The 27,216-nt window shown below is 28.6% G+C and overlaps 1 protein-coding gene across 1 annotated transcript; it reads left to right on the top strand.

The window, feature by feature from the left end:
• On the top strand, nucleotides 1-25,660 carry LOC136971281 (NADH dehydrogenase [ubiquinone] flavoprotein 1, mitochondrial-like). Its single transcript, XM_067265740.1, has 13 exons — nucleotides 1-107; nucleotides 4,710-4,783; nucleotides 4,889-4,978; nucleotides 6,893-7,041; nucleotides 7,505-7,638; nucleotides 10,582-10,751; nucleotides 12,014-12,205; nucleotides 15,197-15,363; nucleotides 17,081-17,234; nucleotides 19,712-19,766; nucleotides 22,934-23,043; nucleotides 24,238-24,315; nucleotides 25,423-25,660. The coding sequence occupies exons 1-13, from the start codon at nucleotides 62-64 to the stop codon at nucleotides 25,450-25,452; spliced, it is 1,449 nt and encodes a 482-aa protein (XP_067121841.1). The 5' UTR covers nucleotides 1-61; the 3' UTR covers nucleotides 25,453-25,660.
• Nucleotides 25,661-27,216: the final 1,556 nt, after the last annotated feature.

Consider the following 27,216-nt stretch of genomic DNA (forward strand, 5'->3'; position numbering starts at 1 on the left):
TCCGCCCTCTGACGACGATACACGGCATTAAATCAGGAATAAACTTTTAACGAAAATAAAGATGGCGGCGGTGTCCGTCGAGAAGAGCATTCGTCGTTTAAAAGGAGGTATTCTTACATCTCAAATTGTTCAAAATTACTTTTACAAAGTTCCAAATGTTTCAATGCAATAAATATAAATTGTACGCGGATTAAAATTTAGTATCATTAAATTAAAACTAGAATTTATTCACTGTTAAAATAACTTTATTACCTCTTAACAATTGTCTATTACAAATAAATAAATAATTTGCGATGAAAAGTATTTTGCTCTTGAGTCGTGATTCAATTATGATTAAAGAGGAGATTATATAATTTAAAAGGAATTATACTTCGTGTGTATACGCTACCATAAGGCAGCCGCCATGTTTAATGCAGAACAGCCGAACTTTAAATCCTGGTGACTTTACTTTACCGTATATCTCGGTGGATAAGACGATAGTTGAACCATAAAAAATGGCCCCGAAAATCCGGAGTCGTCTTATAGGACAGATACAAAAAAATTAGATTGAAATTTATATAAATTAAAACCATTATAAAAAGACAGACAAACCGTAATTATTTACTAGAAGAGAGTAGGATATGTGCACAAAATAAAATAGCCCATAGGATGTTTTTGTAAACAGTCAAGGTCATTACCCGAATGCCCGAATTAGTGCGAATGTTTGCAAAAATCACCAGATGCAAGAAAATAAAATTTGTTCATTCGAAAAATTACAAATAGGACATAATTCCATATACGCTATAGAGTATTATTATTCAGATAATGATTGCCGATCTAAACTAAATAGGCCGTTGATAGTTTGGGGGTCGTCTTATAGGACAGATATATGCTAAACTATAAAACTTCGACGAAAGTTTATACATCGTCTTATCTGAAGGTTGTCTTATTCGCCGGGATATACAGTAATTCGAACGAGTCTCTCCAATTAAACAAAACATGAAAAATAAAAGTTGGCAACCTTCCCGGCATTCTTTATACCTTTTCATCCTTAATAGTTGCTATAATTACCTTTAAGTCTTCAGATTGGTTTGGGAGATATTAAGGTGGTAAGTCATATTTCCCGAACCAATGGTGCAATTTTCCTGAAAATTTCTAGAAACATTTCCCCCTAATACACAAACCTCCTTGCGAAATTTCAGAAATTTTCGACAAAAGGCACAGAAGTTATTAAGCTTCAAATTTGGTGAACAAAATTGTGCTCCCCCATACAAACACGTATACATACAGAAAAACTACCCAATTATTTTGCATTTATCGATGTTTGAAGGTCCCAAGAGTCCAAAAACGTAAAAATCTTGATTGCCATACTTTCCTCTGTTGTATAATAGCTGAGAAAGTAAAAGAACACTTGGTTAGTTTAAGACAGTGTTTCTCAACCTCTAGCGAATCGTCGCCCCCTTCACTTCAAAAATTCCCATGCCGAGGGCCGAGACTAATGCCAAATTCCTATTGCATTGAATAGACTAGTGACTAGTATAATGTTATTTGTTTAATTATTTGTAAGCAGAGTCTAAAATCTGCTATTCATTAGCACCCCTTCCCATTAACTCCACATCTGCGATCATCTAGAATTCAGAGAACTGAGGGGTGACGAAGGGAAAGGAATAACTTGGTCAGGTGAGAGAGGAGAGAAAGGTTCCCACCTTTCAGACTGGACATACGTGGAACGAACACAAAATTCATCTGTGCTTGTGAACACACCTCTTTTTAGTTCAATTATTGTATTCTTAACATTTGTGATATCACATTGTTGTATGATATAACGAATAAAATATCTAATTATTGTTACTATATCGCCCAGAAAATTGTTTTTCACCCCCAAAGATATAAATTGTTACTAATCGCCCCTGCAACATGGAAAAATGCCCACATGGAGCGATATCGCCCCCGTTGAGAAACACTGGTTTAAGAAATGATAATAAATGATGTAGTGAGCATTAAGCTGTATTATGCAAGTTTGTTACGTCGAACGGATCTTTTGGGAAAATGAATAGTCCTTCCACATCGTACCTGCTTTTATTGTCATTTTTTTTTTGCATACTTGCTGGTATGCAAAAAAATTATTTTAATTAATATTACTTTTTAAAGTTGTTATCCAAATTGCATGATTTACAATCTGAATTGTTCTGTCGAGTGCTCTTCAAAACAACACGGCGGCTGCTGATGGTACAGTTTATGAACTTATTTAACCTGTAATTTTGTTTATTATAAATAAATAAATTTATAATAAACAAAATTAAAGACTGGACAATAAATATGAATGCAGAAAATGTGCAAAAATCTCTCGATGGATGAAATTTATAAAATATTTTTCCTATTGTATATTATTCAAGATGATAAATGTTTAAATAATGTGTGTATCGATGGTTATTTATTTAGATGTAATTGAATTGGGATGATGATGATGATGATAAACATTTATCTTATAAATCACAAAAGTTTTCTTTACTCTTTTTCATAAAAATATTTCATAATTAATATAATTTTAGAAACTTTAGAATAGTCTTTCTTTATTTTAACAATACGTGAATTTATTTCTCATTTTATTCATTTATTTTAATGTTCAAAACAGTTGATTTATGGCAGCATTTCTCACCTGCTGGTATGCAAAAAAATTTCATTAGTGTGCAGAAAAGTATCTGATCACACTGACATTGGCACAGTTGATCATGTATGGCATTTAAATAGTAATCTAATCTAGAGTTACTGTAGGTACTTTGTTACATACAGCAACTCTTAGTTAAGCATATATAAGTGTAATAAATAAGCATAATTCATAGTTGCATGTATTACAGGTCCACATAAAATTCATACTTTTACTGGTCTGAAAAAGGTTAAGAAACACTGAGTTATGGTAATCTACACAATGTTAGCAGGAAAACTGTATTATTATATGTAATTTTATAAGGGCAAAATATAAAAGGCTGATTATTTATGAATGTTTTTATATAAACAGTAATGATCAAAGATTTATGGTTCTCATAGGCCTGCAAGAGAGTGAGGTAGAGTTTCCAACTCTCCTGGAGACTCCCAGAATTTGTCAAAAATTTTTAAATTCTTGGATTCCTAAATTGAAGCCTATTCTTCCCATATTTACTCAACATGATGATCAAATTTTTGGTTATATATTAAAATGCTAAAGAATAGGTAACATTGTTTTGATATTTCCAAAAGTAAAAAATGTCTAATCTCTTGGAACTTTTTACTTCTGGAATAGAAAACTCCCAGAATCACCTTCACGAGTTGGCAAGCCTAGGTAGCTGGACATAGTCTGACACATTTGAACAAGACCATTCGCAAAAAATTCTCATGAATCTGATTTAGATTTGAATGTGCTTCTTGTCGTGTGTGCACGTACCTTGATCATTTTGGCTATCCAGCCATCTATTAAGTGCTGCTTCGGCACTTTTATTAGACTTTTGATTAATAACTTTCTAATTTATTGCTGCTTGGTTGGCTTTCTATAATTTAGAGATTGCTGTAATAAGATATTTTGTAGCTTATTTATAAGAAGTAATTTTTTGTATGAAATATCTCCAAATTTTTTTTTTATAATAGTTATAAAGTTGAATTGCCCACTGTAATTAATTTAATGAAGTAACCAATGCACCTTTAACAGTGGATATGGTTGAGAAATGCTAGGTTTGATAACGTTGTCGTATGCTAATTATGCATCAATTGTTATAACTGACATACATAACAATGAATTACTAGATTGTGTGGTAATAAAATATCTTGTTTTGTATTTTTTTTTTTAAATCAATAGATTAAGATTGAGCTAATTTCTTTGGAATCAAAAATAAAGAATTAAATGCATTAATGTTCATTTAATTTTATAGATTTTCATTTGAAGTAAAAGTAAATCTAGATACCAACCAACTGCCGAAACTCTATCGAGCTAGCTGGTTGGTGTCTAGTCTTATAATATATCAGGTTTAGTGATGATGTTTATATGTAAAAGTAAGTTTTGGTGTTTGTGTCGATGTAATTCAGTAAACTGATTTTGCAATTTATATTGACCAAACGCCTAAAGAGTAATATCAGTAATCCCAAAGAAGGAAAATATAAATAAGTTAATAGAAAACTACTCACAGTGATACCCAAACTCCAGCAATTAAACTGTTACACAAACATTTTCATCTACTTTCCAATAGACATCTTCAGGTGTAAAATGACGATTCTACAATTCCGTAGAATCGTCTTTTTACACCTGAAGATGTCTATTTGGGTAGATATGAAGTTTGGGTATCACTGTGAGTAGTTTTCTGTTTAGCAACAACACAATAGCGGATATATAGCATTCTTAGAATTAAGTTGTTTGATATTTTTTTTATATTAATAAAATAAGCACTAGTAAAAAACATTGTAAAGTAAAAATATCAAATAATAAATGTCTGTAAATAGTGATGAATAAATATACTGGTTTGAAATTAAATATATCAGGCACATTTTTATTAGAGCAGTTTAGTTTGAAAGACGGTTATTTACTGTTTCGGTATTCATAAAAATTTATGTATATAAACAAATATTAATTATTAAATAATTAATTACATAATTAAATATTAATTACATAAAAAACAAATATTGAAAAGTAGTTGAAAAAATAGTAAAATATTTGATTAGACTTCTAAAAATCAATTTATTTGTTATTTATTTATTTTTTTCAGTTATTCATAATCATTACATTAGTTTAGTTTTGGCTCGAAGCTTTTCTGTTACATCTGGACAGAAATTACAAAAGGTAAATACTATTTTTATTACATTTTAATAGTATTAAAGTAACTTTCCAAATACAATATACTTTGTGTAACATAATTTTTTTTGTTTTTTTTTTTACATGGTTTAGACTAAATTTGGACCTTTGAAAGATGAAGATAGAATATTCACAAATTTGTATGGACGTCACGATTGGAAGCTTAAGGGAGCATTAAGCAGAGTTAGTTAAGAAATAATATATAGATTTTATTTAATATTCTACATAAAATATATTTAAATGTAGTGAAATCATAATTTACGTGGTGTTGCATTTCTAGAGTGTGCATAAGCAAAGATGTATACAAAGTATAAAACGAATTACCTGTAGAAGTACACTAAAACTCAAAAGAAATACAAGATGGTACACTCAGAATTTATAGGTGTAAGAGCTTGAAACGTTGGGGAGAGAATTATTGAACAGTGTAGATATAATCTCCTCTGTAGATACAACATATCCCTAGCACTAAACCTGGATATAAATCTCATTGGATCCTGGAATCAAGTGGAAAAAATTGAGAGATAATCTTTGGATGACAGAAGCTATTTAAATTTATGAGAGAGGTTTAAAATCTAACTTAGTTGTTAACAAGCATGACTCAGATAACCTGGTAACACTTTGGAAATTGTTCACAAACTTCTGTTTACACATCATTACATAGTATGTTACAATGTTACATTTTTTGTGTCATTAATTATTTTTTAATGTAAAATGTTTAATTATGTAATCTTTTGATTTTGTATTTAATATAATAGTGAAGTCATTATTATTATATTAGAATTTTTCTCAATCTTATACTTTCATAGCAATAGAACATTGTTTCTAAAGATGAGCTGTTAAGCTCAAAAGCATTTGAACATTTTTCATGTTTAGTATTAATTACTCCATTAAAAAACAATATTTTCTTTTCTCCATTATAATAGAGCTACATTTTATTAATTGATTAAGTAAATGTCTCTTCAATCCGAAAAATTCTTTGGTAGACTACCTCACAGCCAATTCACTTCTACCGAAGAATTTTTCAGATTGAAGAGATGTTTACTTAATCAACAGATAAAACAGCTACCATTAGAAAATTCAGAAAAGGCTACATTTTAGTTTTAAGAAAATTTTTACCATGCTAACATGACATTGCTCAAGCCCATAGCAAATCAGTAAGAATAATATTGAAATTTGAAATAAATTTGTTAGATCGATAGGTAAATAGATGAAAAGCTATGCTATACCACTCACCAAATAAACCATCACCAGTTCATAATTCAAAAACAAAAGATTTTTATGAACATTTTGTCTATGTGTAATAGACATCTTCAGGCATCAACGATATCAAACAAATGGCTCTTAAAATAGAATGTTTTTTTAAAAGTTTGGATTAATTACATAATTCAAATATGTTGCATTAAAATTTAAACATATGTAAAATATTTTAAGCATAACCAAATAAATAATCAAATAATTTCATGTAAATTATGACATAAATATCCTCCGTAATTTAAATTCTCCTGAATGCGAGTTTCTGTCATTGGAATCAAGTTCAAAAATGGTGTGCCATGCTGTGGATAGCATGTCCGTTCCCTTGAAGTTAATTGCCCAATAGATCTCAAGCGCTTAGGGGTACTTGATTTGTGCCTTATCTGATACTCTGTGTAACAATTTAGCATTTTGTAGTTCAACGTGAACTTCCTCATTACTTGCATATGTTGCTCACACCATAGTAGTCAGTTTTTTTCTTATGGAATATTCATGTTCTTTCATTCTCGTGGTGAGACCTCTTGCCATTGCTCCAATATATGTTAATGAGTGATTAACTTGGTCATCGTGAAGAGGTACCGCATATGTTGAACACTGTAATAAGGAATTTCTGTCTGAGAAAAGCGATTAGATTGGCTAGAAGATGACGATACTCCCTGCTCAAAGAGATTATACATTGGGAAAATGGCAGATCATCTGGCTATAAATTTTTATTTGTATAGTTTTAAAAATTGAGAGTATAATAATTGTAAATTATTTACGATTCAATGATATTTTTGCTGATTCAAATATTGCATTTTAGAATTTATTTACAATTTATTTTATGCATGTATTTTAATTTGTTAGGGAGATTGGTATAAAACAAAAGAGATTTTACTGAAAGGAGAAGAATGGATTTTAAAAGAAATTAAAACATCGGGATTGAGAGGAAGAGGCGGTGCTGGTTTTCCAACAGGAATGAAATGGAGTTTTATGAATAAACCTCCAGATGGAAGGTGTGTGAATAAAATTCAGCAAGATTTAAAAATTTATTAAGAACATCATATTTCAAAACAAAAAAAAAAAAAAACACAGAATATAAAGATTTCTGTATAGATAACTTTAATGCAGTTTTTTATGCATAACTGCTTTAAAATTTGAATACTAAACATTGTTCTGTAATCTTATATCTTAAGGTATAACAAAATTATAACAAAATTTATAAATTTTTCTGAAGACAGAATTACAAATTTCAGAAAACATTTAAATAGAGAAATTATAACATTTTATAAAAATGTGTATTTATTTAATAAATTGGTTTTTAATTTTAATTTTTTATATGCAGTTTATCAGAACTCTTTTAATTACATGTATTCACATTTTTGTCTTTAAATTTACAGTTGGAAATTTATATTTTGTTATGATAAGAAGTTTATTTTAATTTTAAGCAAACTTATTGCTTCTCCTCTTGTTTTTCAGACCAAAATATTTGGTTGTTAATGCTGATGAAGGAGAACCTGGAACGTGTAAAGATCGTGAAATTATGCGCCACGATCCCCATAAACTAATAGAAGGATGTTTAATTGCTGGAAGAGCAATGGGTGCTCGAGCAGGTACTTAATATATTTTTTTTTTTAAGTGTTAGTTACTATAAACAAATTGTGAAACAAAGAAGGGTGGATTTAAATAATTAACGTGTAACGTCTAAAATAATGTGTTTGAGATTACAGGATGATCTCAAATTTATACATTAACCACTTACAATTGAGACCTCATGGACAATTATTGCATTTAGAAAGAGGTTTTATTCAATATAATACTTCTTTTTTTTTACAATATGCATTTTGGCCAAATAACCAGTTTGGCCCTCTTCAGTTGTACTATAAAAAATTTAAAGTACATAACAGTTAGAATTTATAAATTATTGTAAGGGGTATTTTTACACAGAATTTTTTTATGATTATTTACAATTAAATCGTTTACATATAAAATATTTTGGTTGTTTTCTTAATTTTTTTCTTTCTAGTAATGTTTCAAGTTTTTTTATTTACTAGGTTAGATTAAAATTAAACTATTATTTTAATTTTTACATAAATATTTTTAAAAAATTATAGAATAACTTACATTTCAGATTTTAGTTACATTTTTGAAAAATATATATTTTCACTAGTTTTACAAAATTGACGTTACAACTTTGCTTTCTAATACATTTCTAATACACAACAAGAATTGCAGTTTTTACTGTGTTGTTGTGGTTACAGAAACTATTTATTGCGGGATGACACCATTCAACACACGTCTAATTTGAGTCCATCGTTTAAATTTAACAAATTTTTAAAATTTTTTTTATAAAACAGTGTTCTTTAATTCTCCTTTTTATTAGATTTTTTTTCTTTACATAAAATTTTAATGGTATTTTTGTCTATTTTACAGTTATATTCTTTGATGTGCATAAACCATGGAGATTCTTTATATTTTAACCTAATACCAGTTTCATGTTCTTTTATTGTTAATTTTAATTATGGTTTGGTTTCATCTATATAAAAGTTTTTATTTTTATCATTTCATGTACACTTTATCCAGACATTTCAGATTTTATTAAAATTATTTTTTTTTATTATGAAAGATTAATTTACATTTATTTTTAAACTTTGGGATAATACATACAAGTATTTCAGAATCTCAAAAGATTTTTTAAAACGTATTATATACATTCTTTATATATGGGAATGAAAAATGTATGACATTTTGTTTTTTATTTACTTTGACATTAAACCTAGTATTTTATAATCCTTTATCCATTTTTTAAAGTTTTTGAGGGTAATCATTTAATAAGAATTTTTTAACTAATTATTTTTCTTCATTTAATCTATCTTTTTCCTACTCATTGTTTTTTTAACTCTGTAATTAAATTATTACATTTTATTAATGACAATATGATTTAAAAGGGATGGGTTTTTTGGGTATTACACAATTTATCATATGTTTAAAAATAAATTTTGTGTGTGCGCATTTTACTGTAATGTCCAGTAATTAATATTACTATTTATTTCCATTTCTAACCTTTAACATTATTTATTTTTTTATCAATGTTTGTCATACATATTTTAGCCATTAGGTCTGTTATTGTTCCCATGCTTATTTCATCAATTTGTCTGTAAAAATTTTCAGTTACTTTAAAGTAGTTATTAAATGTAGTTATTTTTAAATGACAACTATATTAATGGTATAATCCAATCCTGTATGTTGTTATCTTTCAAAGTATATATTTAGATACATAAATACATAAGTCCCATGTTATAGATGGGTACATGGACACTATATCTAAGCTTAATATTCTAAAAGTGGGTTTTAATTTAATTTTTTATAACCTGGTAATCAATATGTAAGAAATTTTAATGCTATAATCAGAATAAGGAATGGTTTTTAAAGAGCAGGAATGTAAGTTATTCTATAATTTTTTAAAATATTTATGTAAAAAAACTAAAATAATAATTTAATTTTAATCTAACCTAGAAATAAAAGAAATTGAAACATTACTAGAAGGAAAAAAGTTAAGAAAACAATAAAAAAAATTTTTATATGTAAACAGTTTAGTTGTAAGTAATCTTCAAAAAATTCTTTATGTAAAAATACTCCTTATAATATTTTATAAATTTTAACTCATGTTTTTAAATTTTTTTATAGTACAACGGAAGAGGTCCAAAATACATATTGTAAAAAAGAAGTATGATATTGAATAAAACATTTTCATACATGCAATAATTGTCCACAAAGTTTCAATTGTAAATGGTTAATGTTTTACAAAAGCATATTTATGACAATATCAATACAGAACAGAAATCCAAAGTTACAAGCATTTTTATCTCTGAAATGAAGATATCTTCAGACAAATTGAATATCATGTAGGTTCAACAAGCTCAAACAAATATAAACATTTTCCGAAACCTGATTCATCACTGTAAATCCACACCAACTGCCTTAAAATATATATGATAATATAATAATAGCTTGATAATATATAGCAGTTGGTGTATCTACAGCTCAAACGAATTATTATTTTTTGAATATTCGAACATACATTTTAAAATATATCATCATATATTTATCATTAAGAGAATAAAACTATTCTTTAGTTAATAAAGACAATTATTATGACTATAACTATATATTTGTTTAAATTAATCAATTGTGACAAATTCAAAAACTGTCTGTTAAACTACAATTAAAATTTAACTTTATTTCAAGTGTTAATAATATACATAATTTAAAATGGACTACAAATTATCATTTTCATAATAATAATAACAGATTAATATAAAATTAAGTATGTAAAATATGAATTATTTAAAGATTATATTTTTAAAGTTAGATACTCAAATTATTCTGTATAAGAAATATTTAAGAAGTAAAGATTTGTTCGTCTTGACTTTCTGTGTACTTAGTTGTTGTTTAACAGTTACTTTTCTTCAATTTAAAAATAATAATAATTGTTAAACCTAAATTTATTATATACACCTTATTAAGACAAATTTTAATGATGGACTTGTTTACAGCATACATATATATACGAGGAGAATTTTATAATGAAGCATCAAATATGCAAGTTGCAATTCAAGAAGCTTATAATGCAGGATTAATTGGAAAGAATGCTTGTGGTTCAGGTTATGATTTTGATGTATATGTACATCGTGGAGCAGGGGCTTATATCTGTGGAGAAGAAACAGTAAGTGTTCTAAAAATTGTTTATTTTAATAAAGCACATAAGAATTATAACAACAGATTATCTAATTATGATATGGAAATAATAATAATTCATGTAAAATAAACTAGCAATGAGTTGCTGAACTCTTGTTGTCTGGAAAGTTGAGCAACTTGTTGCTGGTTTATTTAAAATTTTAATGGCACCATTTGTTATCATAATTTATTAAAATAAACTTTTTATACTTTTAACTATTATAAAATGGCAAATAGCTTAATTTTGAGGGATGGATTTTTATAAAAAATTGTAAATGCTAATAACAAGTAAAATTATCATTAAGCTTAACCTTATTGGAGATATACGTGACCCCTATTATCTCCCTACCCCTAAACTTAACCATATAAACTAATTATGTTTAAACAGTTAATTATTAATTTTTAAGATTAATTATATTTTTGATTTTATTTATAAACAAATAAATTAATCAATTATAAAATTTTCCTGTTTCCAACACACACAATTTTATTACTTTGAGTATTAATAAATTACGTATAGTTTAACTTTAAAAGAATGAATGTGTTTTTATTTTATTCATTTCAAATTTCACATTATGTAAAAGTCATTTTATATATTTATACTAGAAATTATATTTAAACTATTAAAAATCTATTAGATATAATAGAATTAATGTTAAAATTGAAATTGACTGAAGATTGATTGATGTCACATATATCTTTGTGAATTACCATATTTACTTGATTAATCTAAGTTTTTTTTCAAAAAATCAAGACAAAAAGTTGGAGTGTGCATTTTATTTGAAACAAATATGATGCTTTCAGTTACTAAGCATTTTGCTTACACTGCTAGTAATAAATTTCTCATATCAACTGGATGATTTAGCTTAATACAATGACATCTATAATCTATATATAATTTCAGAAATGCATGATTATCATCTTTTTTTGTATGGGTATCTGTAATATTTTCATCCTTATTAAATTTAAGGTTATCAATTGCAAAGATTAAATATGCAAATGATAAAATCATTATAATATGAAATTTTTGATAAAAATGCATGGCTTTTTCTACATAAAAATGTTATTATCTGGTTATAATAAATAGTTTATACTGTATTTAAGAAGAAAATTGTTTGAGGAATAATACAATAATTCAGTATGTTTGATGATGACCATCTCAAATGTTAAGAATTTGTTTCGGTTAAATTGAATTTTTTAATAATTTTTAATTGCGTTAATTTTTTAAATGAATATTTTATCTTTTATCAGGCTTTAATTGAATCCTTGGAAGGTAAACAAGGTAAACCTCGTTTGAAACCTCCATTTCCAGCTGATGTAGGAGTCTTTGGTTGCCCTACTACTGTTGCTAATGTCGAAACTGTAGCCGTTGCTCCAGATATTTGTCGAAGAGGAGGAGAATGGTTTGTGTCATTTGGAAGACCACGAAACAGTGGAACAAAAGTAAGATAAATTATAAATTTTTGAATGATTTTTTAATCTTGCATTATTTCTGAGACTTCTAAATGAAAAGACATTAACAGGGATCAATTTTTGATTTTTTATGTTGGTTTTTAAATTGCTAAACGAATTAGATTACAAAAACCTACTATTTGTTTTGGAATATTCACAACATTCAAAGAACTTAAAGAAAATTTTATGTTTGATAAAATAAATTTGACACACATTTAAAAATTATAATTATTATTTTATAAATTTATATAAAAAACAATATATGTTTACTTTCCAGTATATGCAGATGAACCCATTTATGAACTTCATGAGTGGGTTTATCAGAAAATTCTTGTAAGTGTACATAGGAACTACTGTATGGTTTTAGTATATTTATGAATGGATTTTTCTAATTATTCCCAAAATGTAAGCTTTTATTTTACCAGAATTATTATTTTAAAGTTTAAATGTAAGTGATTATTTTGCCTAATTTATTGAAAACAGCTTTAATAAATTAAGCAAATTAGTGCTTAAAGCTACATTACTGATGTACATACTGTAATCTGATTACTATTTTTTTACTTAACCAGAAAAGCTTAATATCTGAATTATCAAAAGATATAAAAAGTAACTGTTGAGACAACCAACCAAATGAAATATAAAAAGTTTTTTATACGTATTAAGACCTTAGGTTTTTGCCTCCATTTTAATAACAGCTTTTCTATAGACGGAAACAACTACAACACAGGTAATACAATAAGTAAAAGATTCAAAGTTCAAGTGATCAGAGAGAACATCCATTTTTCCATTCTACTGCAACTATCACATATCAACTGAAATTCTAGAAATATCTTTCCTGTTAGATGATACAAAAATGAATCCACTACAGTTATTCAAAATATGAAAGTTAATTCCTATCGAATAATTTAAAAAGTTTTCTTGAGATTATTTGATTACCTATGAAATATGAGAGAGAAGGAAATTACATCTTATGAGATAACAAAGGAAATGAGACATTTCATTAAACATTAATCTTGCTTGTAAAAATGAAAATGTCATAAGAAAAGTAAACAGGAAAAATAATGAGTTTACTCTGTTCCTCTTCTTTTTAAGTTAAAATTATAAACTTTAACTGTCTTTCATCCATAGATCTCAATAAAAAAATCTGAATCTGGTTAGTTAAAAAAAAATTTTTGGATTGTCTTCTTAGAAGATTCTCGGAAAAATAACTTGCATAATTCTTTTAATCTCAAAGTTCATATAAAAAGGACTTTCAACAATCTCCTTTATATTTACTTGCAGGAACCTTAAAGTACTAGAAACGAATTTGGTTTAATCTAATTATGGTTAAGGTTTATTGTATTAAAAAAATTTTTTATGGGTATCTTATTGGTAAACTGCTTGGATAAACTGCCGGTATCTTATTAAAATCAACAATTGTTTTAGTTAAGTTTTTAATGATCAAGCTTATATGATAAAGAAGTTCTCTTAAATATTATAAAGAGTTTAAATTGAGTCTAATTAATTGCCAAGTTCAATAGGATTCAATTTGAACTGATGTCCATTTTAGATTTCTAAAAGTATTTGTTGATTATTTTGTTTTTTGTTGATATTGAATCAGACCTATTATCAACTTATGCAGAAAAATTTACTGTGATAGCATCACAGTTGATTCCTAAAACGTCTTATTTATTGTGAAAGTTCGAACCCACCGGAATTAAGCCGGTAATGATACATCCCTTTCCGCGCGAGTAGAAGGAAAAGGGATATGAGTCAAAAGAAAGAAAAAATGAATCAGGAGGAACAAGAGTCGAAAAACGCGGGTTGGCGAAACTGGAACTCGTGACCGAGAGAATAAAAGGGCGACGACAGAGAAAAGGGGGGTCGGTTACGTTTGTCTTTTAACTGTGCGTGTGCGAACAAAAATCGAGGGGAACCGCCTGAAATCAACGGAATCGTGTCGACTACGAGGACCGACCCGGATCACGAGGTATGACCCGAATTTATGTAAACTCTCCCTCCGCGAATCCAGAAAGAGGCGACCTTCGCGCGCCCCTTTTGTAATTATCTTGCTAGCTTAAATAAATTCTTGTTGTTGTTATTATCCGTTGGCTATGTCTTTTATTCGAATATTATCATCCGCCGCTCTACCGTCGACCCCATTCACTTCCTCCACTCGCATAAAAATGCGCAACGCGTAACTCATCCGAACCGCCATCTTGACGTGGGCAGGTCTCCCGGACCTGTTAGCCGACAAAAAGGAGGAACGAGACTTTGGCCGCCTCCCGGCACCCAACCTTATAGTCAAGTTGTACTTCTAATTCTGCAAATCTTTGTGAAGTATCTATACAAAAAAAAGTAATTTTTAGGAATTATTCAGATTTTGGATTGGCTGATCTTCTATAGAAGGAATTTTTGTAGTTGATCAGATAAATATATAGACATTGGGATGTTCGTCAAGAATCTTATCTTGTCAAATCTGTATTAAAAACTTTAGATATCTATTAAGAATTCTGGATGTTTGATTTGAAGATCTGTTTAAAAAGAGAAAGATGCTCAGCTACGAAGAATTCTTTTGTAATTTCCGTGCAGTCAGGAAAATCGTTCTCAGAACACAAGAGTTTAGGAATAACGGAAGTGCTGGACCTTTCCTTGAAAAAGTAAAACATCCTAGAAGATACTGAAAATGGAGAAAATAGTAATTTTTTCTTCTTTAAATTTGCTATGAGAGAAGTAAAAGAATAATTAGCAAACTTCTTGGAAAAGTTGGTATAGTAGTAGTAATAATTACTTTAGTGAAATTTAATTTTAACTATAATGAACAGCAGTTGATGAATTTATTCTTATATTATTTTCTTTTTATTCAATTGGATTTCTTTAATATTTTACGTAATCCCTTACCCTTGAATTAAATGTTAAATTCTTAGGATGTTCTGATCATTTGAGAGATTGGAGTAATCCAAGTTAAAATATCCATTATATATCTATTTTATTTTATTTTAGTTATTCAATATATCCGGTCATGTTAAATATCCTTGTACTGTCGAAGAAGAAATGTCAATTCCGTTACGTGAACTTATCGAACGGCATTCTGGAGGAGTTATTGGTGGATGGGATAATTTGCTTGGAGTTATACCTGGTGGATCTTCTACTCCAGTTATACCAAAACAGTAAGTTTAGAATAATAAATACATTTAAATTTTTATTTAAAAAATTTTAAAATATTTCTGAAAATGAGAAAAAAAAATTGATTCTTTGCTTTGCTCAAATTTACTCAGACTTTTCAAATCTAATGAGTACATTCAGAAAATTATATAGAAAACCAAGCTCAAATTATTTAAGTGATTATTAATATATTGTCAATTATCTGGCTTTATCATTTGATTAAATTCACAAAATATTTTTTTAAAATAACAAGCAACAAATTATAATAAAAATTATCATATTTGGTTTATGTCATTAAGCATTTGTAAAATATAGTAAACACAAGGCACTTTTTATCTTAGCAAGATTTATAAATGGAAGAAATTATTTTTGAGATTAGATAATATGTAGAACAATAAGATAATTAATATTTACAGCTGAGAATTCTAGTTACTAGTTGTGGCTGTTGAAAATGATTTGTGCATATGACAAATGAATATAATATGAAAATTGAAATTATGAAGTTTGAATTGATTCTTAAAGTTGTTTGGCTTATTTCTTCCTCTTACTCCATAAGCTTTTTTAATCATGCCCATTATGGGTTTGGTCAGGTTCACAATGAAGGTAAAACAAGGCTCAATAAATCCAGGACAGACTACTCATGAAAAATTCCCAAGATTCCTGATCTTCATTTGGGTCTTCCGGAGTGGCAGGTTTATGTCTACTGCCTCAGTCATTCAGCTGTCATATTAGAAGTTTTTAATTGAAAGTTAAGAATAACTTGATTCTTAATTATCAAATATATTATGTAAGATAATTACAAAGTGATGAAGATTTACATAGTTTATTCATTCATTTGATGATTTTGTAAACTTTATTACAGTTTTGTAAACTTTACTTTAAAAATAGTGATGCTATAAAATACTGTAATTTAATGCAGTATTTAAATTGGAATTTGCTCTTCTCTTTTATTTACAAAAATATCTTGTAATATGAAATGTCCCATCAATGGGCGAGTGAATACAATTAATGAGCACTGGTAGTTGGTTGTGGGTTCATCCCTGGCCAACAGACTTGGCCAAGTGGAATTTTTCTGGGTTTTTTTCACATGTCTAATGCCTAAATATGGGCCAGTTTTCCACATAAAGTCGCCTTGAGAGGGTCCCTCCCTTGACATATCACTGTCATGTTGCATTGCCCTAACCCATCAAACCTTAATTTAATATGTAAGGATTTCATTTACTATTTATACCACAAGAATTATAAAATGGCAATGGATTTAACTTTTCTTATTGGAGAGGGTTTTTCAATATGCAATCTTGACAATAACACATTCTTCTAATAACAAATAATTGCTAGATTTATTATCTAGCAATTATTTGTTTATATGTGATCTTAAGCAGCATGTATTATTGGCTAAGCTTTTGCTGTTAACAACAGATGCAGCACTTGCTGACAAGTAGGCCAGTATTGCTCATAACTAATGATGTCTTTGTATTTTCAGTTTAATTTCAAGCTCCTATATCTTTCTTAATAATAGTTTAATGTTTACACCATTAATACCCAAAATAAAGTGTCTTTGGCATTCTAAATATACTGATATCTGGAAAATGGATATGATTATCAATTAAACCACTATTGCTCCCAGGTCTTGATTTGTTAAGGGACTTCTAACTAAAATTAATTTGTTTGAATTTTAACTTCTATTGTTATATTGATATAATTTTTTTTTTTTGTTTACAGTGTATGTGATAATGTTCTAATGGATTTTGATGCATTGATTGAAGTACAGTCTGGATTAGGAACTGCTGCACTCATTGTGATGAACAAACAGACAGATATTATAAAAGCTATTGCTCGTTTAATAGAATTTTACAAACATGAAAGTTGCGGTCAGGTGAGTTTTGAAATAAGAAATTTGGATTTTTGTTTTAAAAATTAGCATATTTTATAATCAAGGATTTTTCTGACTCTTCTCGTATGTTTGCTAATTGTTAAGCAACTAGAAATTTGTTTTGGTTATTGGGCTGCGATTTGAAAAAATTGTAGACCTATAAATTCTAACTGTTGTTCTTCCGTCTGTCCATTCATCCATCCTTTCTCAATCTTGAGAAGAGTTAGATAAATGAAAGTTGAGACCAGATATGGAAAGCTTAGGGGCAGAAGGCCCCAATTAACTATATATAAATTTCTGATTTGCACCAGAAGTCATGTTATTTTGGTTCAAAAAGTTTTCACTGAAAGGAATTAGGTAGATGACAGGCACAACTGTATTGCTGATGGAAAGGTATTATGTATAGGGGCAAGACATTACTAATTTGAGGTAGAGAGCATATATTTTAAATTAAATAAATCAAAAAAATGATTAAAAATTGCAACCCAGCATTGTGACAATGTCACAATAAAAAAATGCTAGTTAATATTGTAGAACTACTAGAGAAATAACAAATAATTTAATATACAGTAGATACCCTGCTTTATGATCCAATTGATATATGGAAAACTGTCAGTAACCAAGCCATTTTGTATCTTATGAATTCATTATTATAAGTTGAGATTATATTTTTAGAAATATTTTTTAACTATGTAATCCCATGTACAAATGCTAACAAAAAAGTACAACATTTAAACATAGCTTTATTTATAGTCATAATAGAAAATTTGTTGTTCTCAATCTGTACTAAAATTCTTTGTCTGTTGAATAAAAATAATGTAGTTTTAAAACAGTGGAAAAAATGGTATTTGTTCAGTAAAACATGCTTTTAAATAGCAGTTATAAAATAACTATTTAGCAGCTTGCTTAATAGTTATGTAGTTGTTATCTCTACTGAATTTATCCAATGCTCTCACTTGATGTGATTTAAACTCTATCAGACTTTTCAATAAAAGTTACAAGAAAATGTATTTTTATCTAACAACCTAATTAATTTTTGGATATATTTTCATTCCTATTATAATTAATTTTTGCACACATGTATATTTGTGCTTGCTGAAAGTATATCAAATGAAACAAGCAATTATTTATTGTGACATTGTCACAATGTCAGGCTGCAATTTTTAATAATACTTTTAATATATTTAATTTAAAATGTGCTTTCCACCTCAAATTAGTAGTGTCTTGCCCCTATACATCATACTTTTTCTGTTAGCAATCAAGTCGTGCCAGTCATCCATCTAACTCTTTTCAGGGGAAAAGTTTTGAATTGAAATAATATGACCTCTGGTTTAGACCAGAAGTTTCTATATAATAGTTAATTGGGGCCTCTAGTCTAAGCTTTCCAAATCTGGTCTTCATTTCCATCTATGTAATGCCATTTCTTTATAAAATTATGAATAATTTAATATATCAATTAGTTTTGAAAGACTCTTTATATGTGGTATTCTTGATTTGAAAAGGTAGAAATTTTTACTTCACTCTTTTCATCTAAATTAAGATAAAGAACATTAGTAATGAAAAACTGCTGAATTTATAATGTTAATACAAGATTAAATATGATACAGCAATATGTTATGCTATGAGGAGATCATATTTATCCCTCATTATGTCAATATATTAGTCTTTGACACAATGCTTTAAATTTCAGCTTAATTTATTGTGTTCTTTGCAGACTTTTCTGGCTTAAATAGTCTCATTAATAGAAAACTATAATTGAACAGTTCTTGGAGATATTTTATAATATTTTTAATGAACATATCAGATTAATATATTCAAATGTTAAACATCCTAGAAATTAACTTTAAAATGTTTGAACAATTTACTTTTTACTTTTCCAGCTGTTACATATAACAGAGGGAAAGTATGGTGATCAGTCAAAAATGATCTCAGATTTTTACATTTTTGGACTCAGAACCTTGAAACATCAAGAAATGCAAAAAATTGGGGCGTTTTTTTTTTTTTTTGTATGTATGATGTTTTTGTGTGGGGGGCACAATTTTGTTCACTCTCTTTGAAGCTTAATAACTCTTGTGCATTTTGTTAAAAATTTCATAAATTTTGCAGGGAGGTTTATGTATTAGGGGGATTGATGCCATTAAATTATGATTAAAGGCCAAGGAATAGGGAGATAAAGGGGTCATGTATATTTCCAGTAGGATCAGACTTAATGACAATTTTCTTCATTATTAGTATTTACAATATTTTTATAAAAACCATCCTTACAATCAAAATTAAGTTTTTTAATAAAATATTATAACAGATGGCACCACCAAATGTTGCCGGAAAAGTTAAGCAATTCATTGCTGGATTATTTTTTAATGTTAAAATTCATTGAAATAAAATGTTAAGATATTAAATTTAAATCTTACACTTTTCTTTAAAAATATAATGTTTTAAATACTCAAATATTATTATAACTTAATATTTTCTTTTTTTAGTGTACTCCTTGCAGAGAAGGTGTTGGATGGATGAATAAAATAATGGCAAGATTTGGTAAGTTATTACAATTTGTAATAAATTTATTATATGATCATTATCCCATGATCACATGCAGTTTTTTCCACATAATTTCTGTACCTCAAATTTGACAATTTTGAATAATTCTGTGGTGAATCTCTTGCAATTGATAAATTTCAACATTCTTCATTATTTAGTTTATGAGATATATTATTTTTTTTTTTATAACTATTGGGCTACCAAGGGCATTGTTTCCAGTACAATGCTCTTGGTAGCCCTAGGGAGTCCTTCAAACTTTGCAGTAGTTTGGGCTAATATGAAATGAGTTCAGTTGGAAATAAATGATGGAAAGGTTGAGATGTTTCTCAGATGAACAGAAAATTTTTCTGTATTTTTTGGGCACAAAGTAAAGCTGTGAAAATATTTGTTATTGAAGGTCATAGTGCCCCAGGCTATCTTACATAGACAAGTGTTCAAGATCTTAGTGACTTGCACACTGTGCATTGTCATGCCTACCTCTTGCAGCAATCAGCACAGATGTCATTTTGGAAGTTTTCTTGCGGTGCTTATAAACATCTTGAGTTTTCTTACTGTTTTTTTGCAACTCTCTCTTTGTACGGATAAAGATCCACCAATTTCTTGACACAGGTATAGATTTTGTAGGTATTCTAGCTTTTTCCCAAAATATGATACATTCACATATTACAAGATTTGCACTTTTGCTCAGAGTTATTGGGTTGTTTGGAAAGTAATTTCATTTTTTTTTTACCACTAGAGGGATTAGTCATATTTTTCCTGCCATTTTCATTCTAAACTGTATTGTCATTATATATTTTGATAGCTGGCATTTTAAGGCTTATTTTTAAAAAAATTTGTTTGATTTTATGCAATTACTTTTTTTGGTGTGTCCCATCAAATATGGAAGATCGAAAGCAGCATTTTCAGCATATTTTGCTCTTTTATTACTGAAAAGGTAAGAATGCTGTTCAAGCGAGAAAAAAATTGTGTGATGTGCATGGAGAAGATGTATTCACAGAATGACAATGTCGAAACTGGTTTGCAAAATTTTGTTCTGGCAATTTTGATATTGAAGATGCACCACGATCTGGAAGGCCAGTTGAAGCTGATGAAGACAAAATAAAGGCATTGATTGAAGCAAATTGCCAAATAACAACACGAGAAATCACTAACAGATTAAATTTGTCCAATTCAACCGTTTATGACCACTTGAAACATCTTGGTTTTGTTTCAAAGCTTGATATATGGGTTCCACATGATCTTAAAGAAAAGAGATTTGCTCAATCGCATTAACATCTGTGATTTGCTTCTCAAACATCAAGAAAATGATCCATTTTTGAAACAAATCATAACTGGTAACGAGAAATGGATTGTATACAACAATGTCGAACACAAGCGATCATGGAGTAGAAAAGATGAGCCAGCTCAAAGCACTTCAAAAGCCGATATTCATAAAAAAAATGATGCTTTCTGTTTGGTGGGATTTTAAGGGAATTGGTTTTTTTTTTTTTTGAGCTTCTATCAGACAATTCTACAATTGATTCGAATGTCTACTGCCATCCAACTGGACCAAATTGAGTGATATTATCAAACAGAAAAGGCCAGAATTGATCAACAGAAAAGGTGTAGTGTTTCAACCATGATAGTGCCAGACCTTACACAAGTTTGCTAACTCGTCAGAAGTTGTTACAGCTTGGATGGGATGTGCTACCACATCCACCATATTCACCAGATCTGGCACCCTCGGATTATTACTTATTCCGATCTTTACAAAATTTTTTAAATGGTAAAAACATTTACTTCAAATGAGGATGTCAAAAATCACTTGAATCAGTTTTTTGCAAGCAAAGATCAGAAATTTTATGAGCATGGAATCATGCTACTACCAGAAAGATGGCAAAAGGTATTGGACCAAAATGGTCAATATATAATTGAATAAAATATTTATATACTAGCAGCTAGGCCCAGCATTGCTCGGGCAAAAGTAACGATAGCGAAGATTAAGATTATTATATTATAGTCAAAAAAGAAAAAGAGTAATTCATCAACAAACTAAATATTTTTCTAAAGAAAGGTCAAATTTAAAAATCGAATGTTTCTAATATTGTTCGATTTTCACATGTTCTGATTATATCGTTCGATTTTCATCCAATGTCCTAAAGAAGAAAGGTCGAGAAAAACCGAACTAATCTGTTTAAATTTGAAATTCGAATATGTTCTAACATATTACTCTTTTTCTTTTTTTTTTTCCTCCAGTGCCTGTAAATCTTGCACGTCGCTTTCTCTTGTTCTCCATTGTTACTTAGTTACTTACACTTCCATTGTTGACACTTCCATTGTTACTTAACACTATCATTGTCACTTAACACTTTGGTACTTAAATTTGGCATCTTGTGTACCAAATTTCAACTTTCAACTCCTAACCGTTTTAGCGAAAATTAAGATTAATATGTTGTAGCAAACTTTATAGTTACATAACACTTCCATTGTTGACACTTCTATTATTACCTAACACTTCCATTGTTGATAAAAGTGTTAAGCCTTAATCCTGTCCCTCTCCCCCGTGGAGATGAATTTCTAAAAATTCCTTTTTAGTGTGCGTTCTCATGATGTACCTTAACTGTGTACCAAATTTCAACTTTCAACTCCTAACCGCTTGGGCTCTGTGCTGATTATTATTATTATTATCAACTCATCTCGATTATATATATATAGATTATAAGAAAGTTGTTTTCTTTTTCACGAAAAAAACGAAATTACTTTCCGAACAACCCAATAATTTAACTTCACGAATGTTAAAAAAACAAAACTGCGAGTACTTGCCGATTTGACAGTAATTTTTCACCCGTAATTTGGTGGTTTATCTTTCCGACTAAAAAAATATGTTTTTTAGTGCTTCGTAATTCCACTGACATCTTCGAAAAATAAAACTATACGTGTTAATAGCCCGACAAATTGTGTTAGAATGGTGAACAAAGCGAATACATGCCACTTCTGTAGCGCAACATGTATGGACGTGGTTTGGTGCAAGTCGGCACTGGTTCTAGTGACCAAAATGAGCTGAAATTTATTGTGTGAGTATTTAAGGGTAAAATAAACAAAACTAGGCCATATGCATTAGAAAAAAAAGATATTCGAAAAATAAGGGACACCCTAATATACATATATATTTTTTAAATTTATAGTGGATGGAAATGCAAAAACAGATGAAATAGATATGATTTATGAACTAAGCAAACAGATTGAAGGTCATACTATTTGTGCTCTAGGAGATGGTGCAGCCTGGCCTGTACAGGTAAGTGTAATGTAACAAGATAACTTTTAAAATTGCTAAACCAATAAATATTTATTCTCACACAACTTTTATTTCCTAGTAGTATAATTTAAATCATACATACATAAACTCAAGCTCATAATTCAAAAAGGGTGAGCAGCAAGAAAAATGAAACTACAATCCTACAAAACATTCATTCAGCAACCTTCTCCACACCTTCCTGTCCAGACACACCTCTTTTGCTTCAGACACACTCATGCCTCTTCTAGCAAACGTCCTCACATTCTCTTTCTGATTTAAGAGATTCACTTACATAGTCTCTCCTCATTATGCCACACGCTCCTCTGAAATACTTCATCTCACATGAACTCCTGTTGTTATTCTGCCATATCCAAATTTCACTATCATACATGAGCACAGGCACTACAACACTCCCATACACAGTCATTTGTGCCTCTGGAAATCCACTTATCCTTTGCAAATTTACTCATTGCACTCCCACCACCTGAAATCCTGCATTCCCTCTTCTGTAATTTAATTATTAATAATTACAAATAAACGTTCAAAAAATATGATTATAATGAAAAAGTATTAAAAATGAAAAGATATTAAATTTTTAATTGTAAATTTTCACTTTTATATGGAGAATTAAATATGTTTGTATGAATTATGATTCTTTTTATAGTTTAGAAATAAAAGTAGTAGCATTTATTGTTTATAGAATTTTTTGGCTTGAAAACAGTTTACTCTTACCTCTTACAGAAATATATGTGAAAAAGGCTTATTATAACATCTTTCAATTTTTGCTTATAGTTTTTTTCTGTCTCTTAGATGATTTGCCTTTTAGAAAAATGTACATTGAAATGCAATTATCATTTGATAATTAAATATAAGATATAAAAAATTAATTGATTTCTATGAATGTTTGGAAGTAGGAATAATTATGATTTTAACATTTCTCAATATATCCTTAAAATCATTTTAATTGTATCTTTCTACATACTACAATTCTTTGTTTTATAAACCATACTGGTACAGAAATTAAAATTTTTTTATTCTTTCGTTCAAAAGTTATCATTTTTTAATTTTTCCAGAATTTAACTCAGAAAGATAGATTTTAAGAAATGCCATTTAATTAAGCTAATGTACATAACAACAAATTGATCAAATTTTGAAATTTACTTGTGAAAACAACTGAAGTTTTGTATTTTTCAGGGGCTGGTTCGACATTTCAGACCCATTATTGAAGAACGGATTGCAGAATTCAATGCCAAGAACAAAGAAAAATATAGTGTAAAACAATGAAGAACTTGTTTCTATAGAGACTGTTTATTTAATTTTTTAATATATTATTGGATATTGTTACCTCTTGAAAAGTAAGTTTGGTAGATTATATTATTGGACCAGAAACAGAGTAAATAAAACCATTAGTAGACCCAGTCAATTGTTTATTTCTACTTGTCAATATGACAAAACTATAAATATTCCAGATTTCTCAATAATTGTTTAGTTAAGTTGTCTTATCTGATAGAATATCAAGATAATCCTCCACAAGTTGATAGTTTACTATTTACAAATGTTTAATGTTTGCCGATTTATTTTATCCAATCATATAGTCGATCTAATTTTCTGTTGATGCATTATTTATGTAAATTTACATTCATTCATTAATATTTCGAGTTATTAATTTAGAAATAAAAAAAAAATTTTTATAAAAAAAAGTTAGTTTTATATATTTCAAATATGCATTTTTACTGCGTACAAGATATTCACCAATAAATAAAACTTCATTTACAAATGAAATATATATCAAACAAGCAATTATTTATTGTGACATTATCACATTGGTGGGCTGATGTTTTTAATCATGTTTTTAATTTATTTTAATTTAAAAAATATGCATTCTACCTTAAATTAGTAGTGTCTTGCCCCCATACACAATACTTTTCTTCTGTTATCAATAGAGTCATGCCAGTTATCTATCTAACTTCTTTTAGGGAAAAATTTTTGAATTGAAATAATGTGACTTCTGGTTTTCATATAAGTTCTTGTTTAGTTAATTGCAGCCTCCTGACCTTAAACTTTCCGTATCTGGTCTCAGCTTTCATCTATCTTACTCCATTCTCGAGATTAAGTAAGGAACGGACAACAGTGGAAGTTTATAGGTCTATAATTTTTTACATGACATTCAGCTAATATATTCAGCTCAGAAAAGTAAATTTTATGTTTGAAAAACTTATCATATGTTAAATAATACTTACACAAAAATTCTTTGGATTTTTATCATTTCTATTTCATATACATTACATATTGTATATAGATAAAATATACAGTAGTATTGTATTTTCATGACTTAATTGGTTTCTGGAAAGTTATTGTAAATCATATTTTATCCCATAGGACAACCGGATGACCAAGAGGCTAAGATGACAGCATACTGCTCTGAGGGACCCAGGATTGAATTAAGATGGGTTGAAAAACCCCAGAGGACAGTCCATCCTTCACCACCTGGTTGTCCCATAGTGGGCATGCTAAAAAGAGGCCCTCTTAGTACCCACAGAGTGGAAAGAGTTTAAAAAAATCCTGTATGCTCACTGTCATATATTGAGGCCCCTTGAAATAAACTTTAAACATATAATATATTAAAATAATATTAATAAAATACACCATTTAAATATGAAAATTGGTATAACAAAATTTATACTAGCCTAAAAGCCAAGATTGTAGAGTAAAGTCATAAAGTTATTTTCTTACTTTGAAAATTTTTAATAAAACTATTAAAACTCTAAATGTGTATCACAAATTACTTAGAATTATAAAATCTGTTATTTTATTTTATTCTAAATTATTTTTATCTATTAAATATAAAAATTATCAACAGTAAAAATTGAAAAATTATGAAACTATATTTGAAATGACATCAAATTAAAAAAAAAAAAAAAACAGTTGTTAAAAAGAAGTCATAGGAGATAAATTATTTGATTGTCATACAGCTCAACAATGACAACAGGCTATTGCGTTACTTACGAGATGATGTATTCGGTTGAACTGCCAGAGACTTTAGGCATAAAAACTTATAACTAAAAAAAAAAAAAAAAAAATTCCGTTTTAAGAACAAACAAATCTAAAATTACATTTTGTTAACAAATAATTCAATGTGAATCAATTATTTTATTTCTTATTATGATTTTTAAAAAATGAATGGGTATCGAGCACTTGCACACTACGTGACTGAATCACTGTAGAAAAAAGATCGAGTTCGTTCCAGAAGTTTCCTTGTAGATGTATCGGAAACATTCTAGAACATTCGTCTGGCAGGTTATAAGAGTTGTTCATTTGACGGCATCAAGTCTTTCTAATACACATTGTGTATTAGACCGACAATGCTGTACTAATGTATTACACAGTGATCCCAGAGAAAAACACATCCTCTTAAATCGCCACTGATAACAGCGAATAAGCTCACGTAGTGATCTGTCTTTTTTCTAATAAGTGATTAATCTCTTTACAAGACATAATTTCCATAAAACTGACAACTTTATGAATTATAATAGATCTATATTTCATAAATACATGTTTTCTCTCCTCTCTACCTATAAAAGTAAACTTGGGTACTCGTAAAATTAAGGAACTGTGAAGATTGTTATCGTTGACCTACAATGATTAAATAACAAAATACATGTAAATGATGAAATTTACTTACATAGAAAACATTACAAGATCGATTTGAACTAAGTAGTAAATAATAATGTTGATTAATGCTGAAACTATTCATTAAAAAAACAAAAATACTGCAATACTGACAAACGTTATTGTTGGACTTTCCTGTCATTCTTTATTTGTTTTCATCTTTAATAATTACTATCATTCCCTTTAAAGTCTTTGTATTGATTCGGGAAATATTAAGGGAGTGGGCCATATCCCCGAGTCGACGGTCTGATTTTCCTGAAAATTTTTAGAAACATTTCCTCCTAATACACAAACCTCCCTGCAAAATTTTAGAAATTTCGACAAAAGGCACAGGAGTTAATAAGCTTCAAAGCGGGTGAAAAAAAAATCGTGCCTCCCCACACACACTTTTCCTACTTCTCTACGTTTCAAGGTCCCCAGTCTAAACGTGTAAACATTTTGGAAGGTCATTTTTGACTAACAGCCAGGAAAGTGGAGAAAAAATCGATAGAAAATATATTATTG

The sequence above is a fragment of the Centruroides vittatus genome, unplaced genomic scaffold (assembly GCF_030686945.1).
Source record: "Centruroides vittatus isolate TY-2023 unplaced genomic scaffold, ASM3068694v2 contig_2433, whole genome shotgun sequence".
In the NCBI taxonomy this organism is placed as follows: Eukaryota; Metazoa; Arthropoda; class Arachnida; order Scorpiones; family Buthidae; genus Centruroides; species Centruroides vittatus.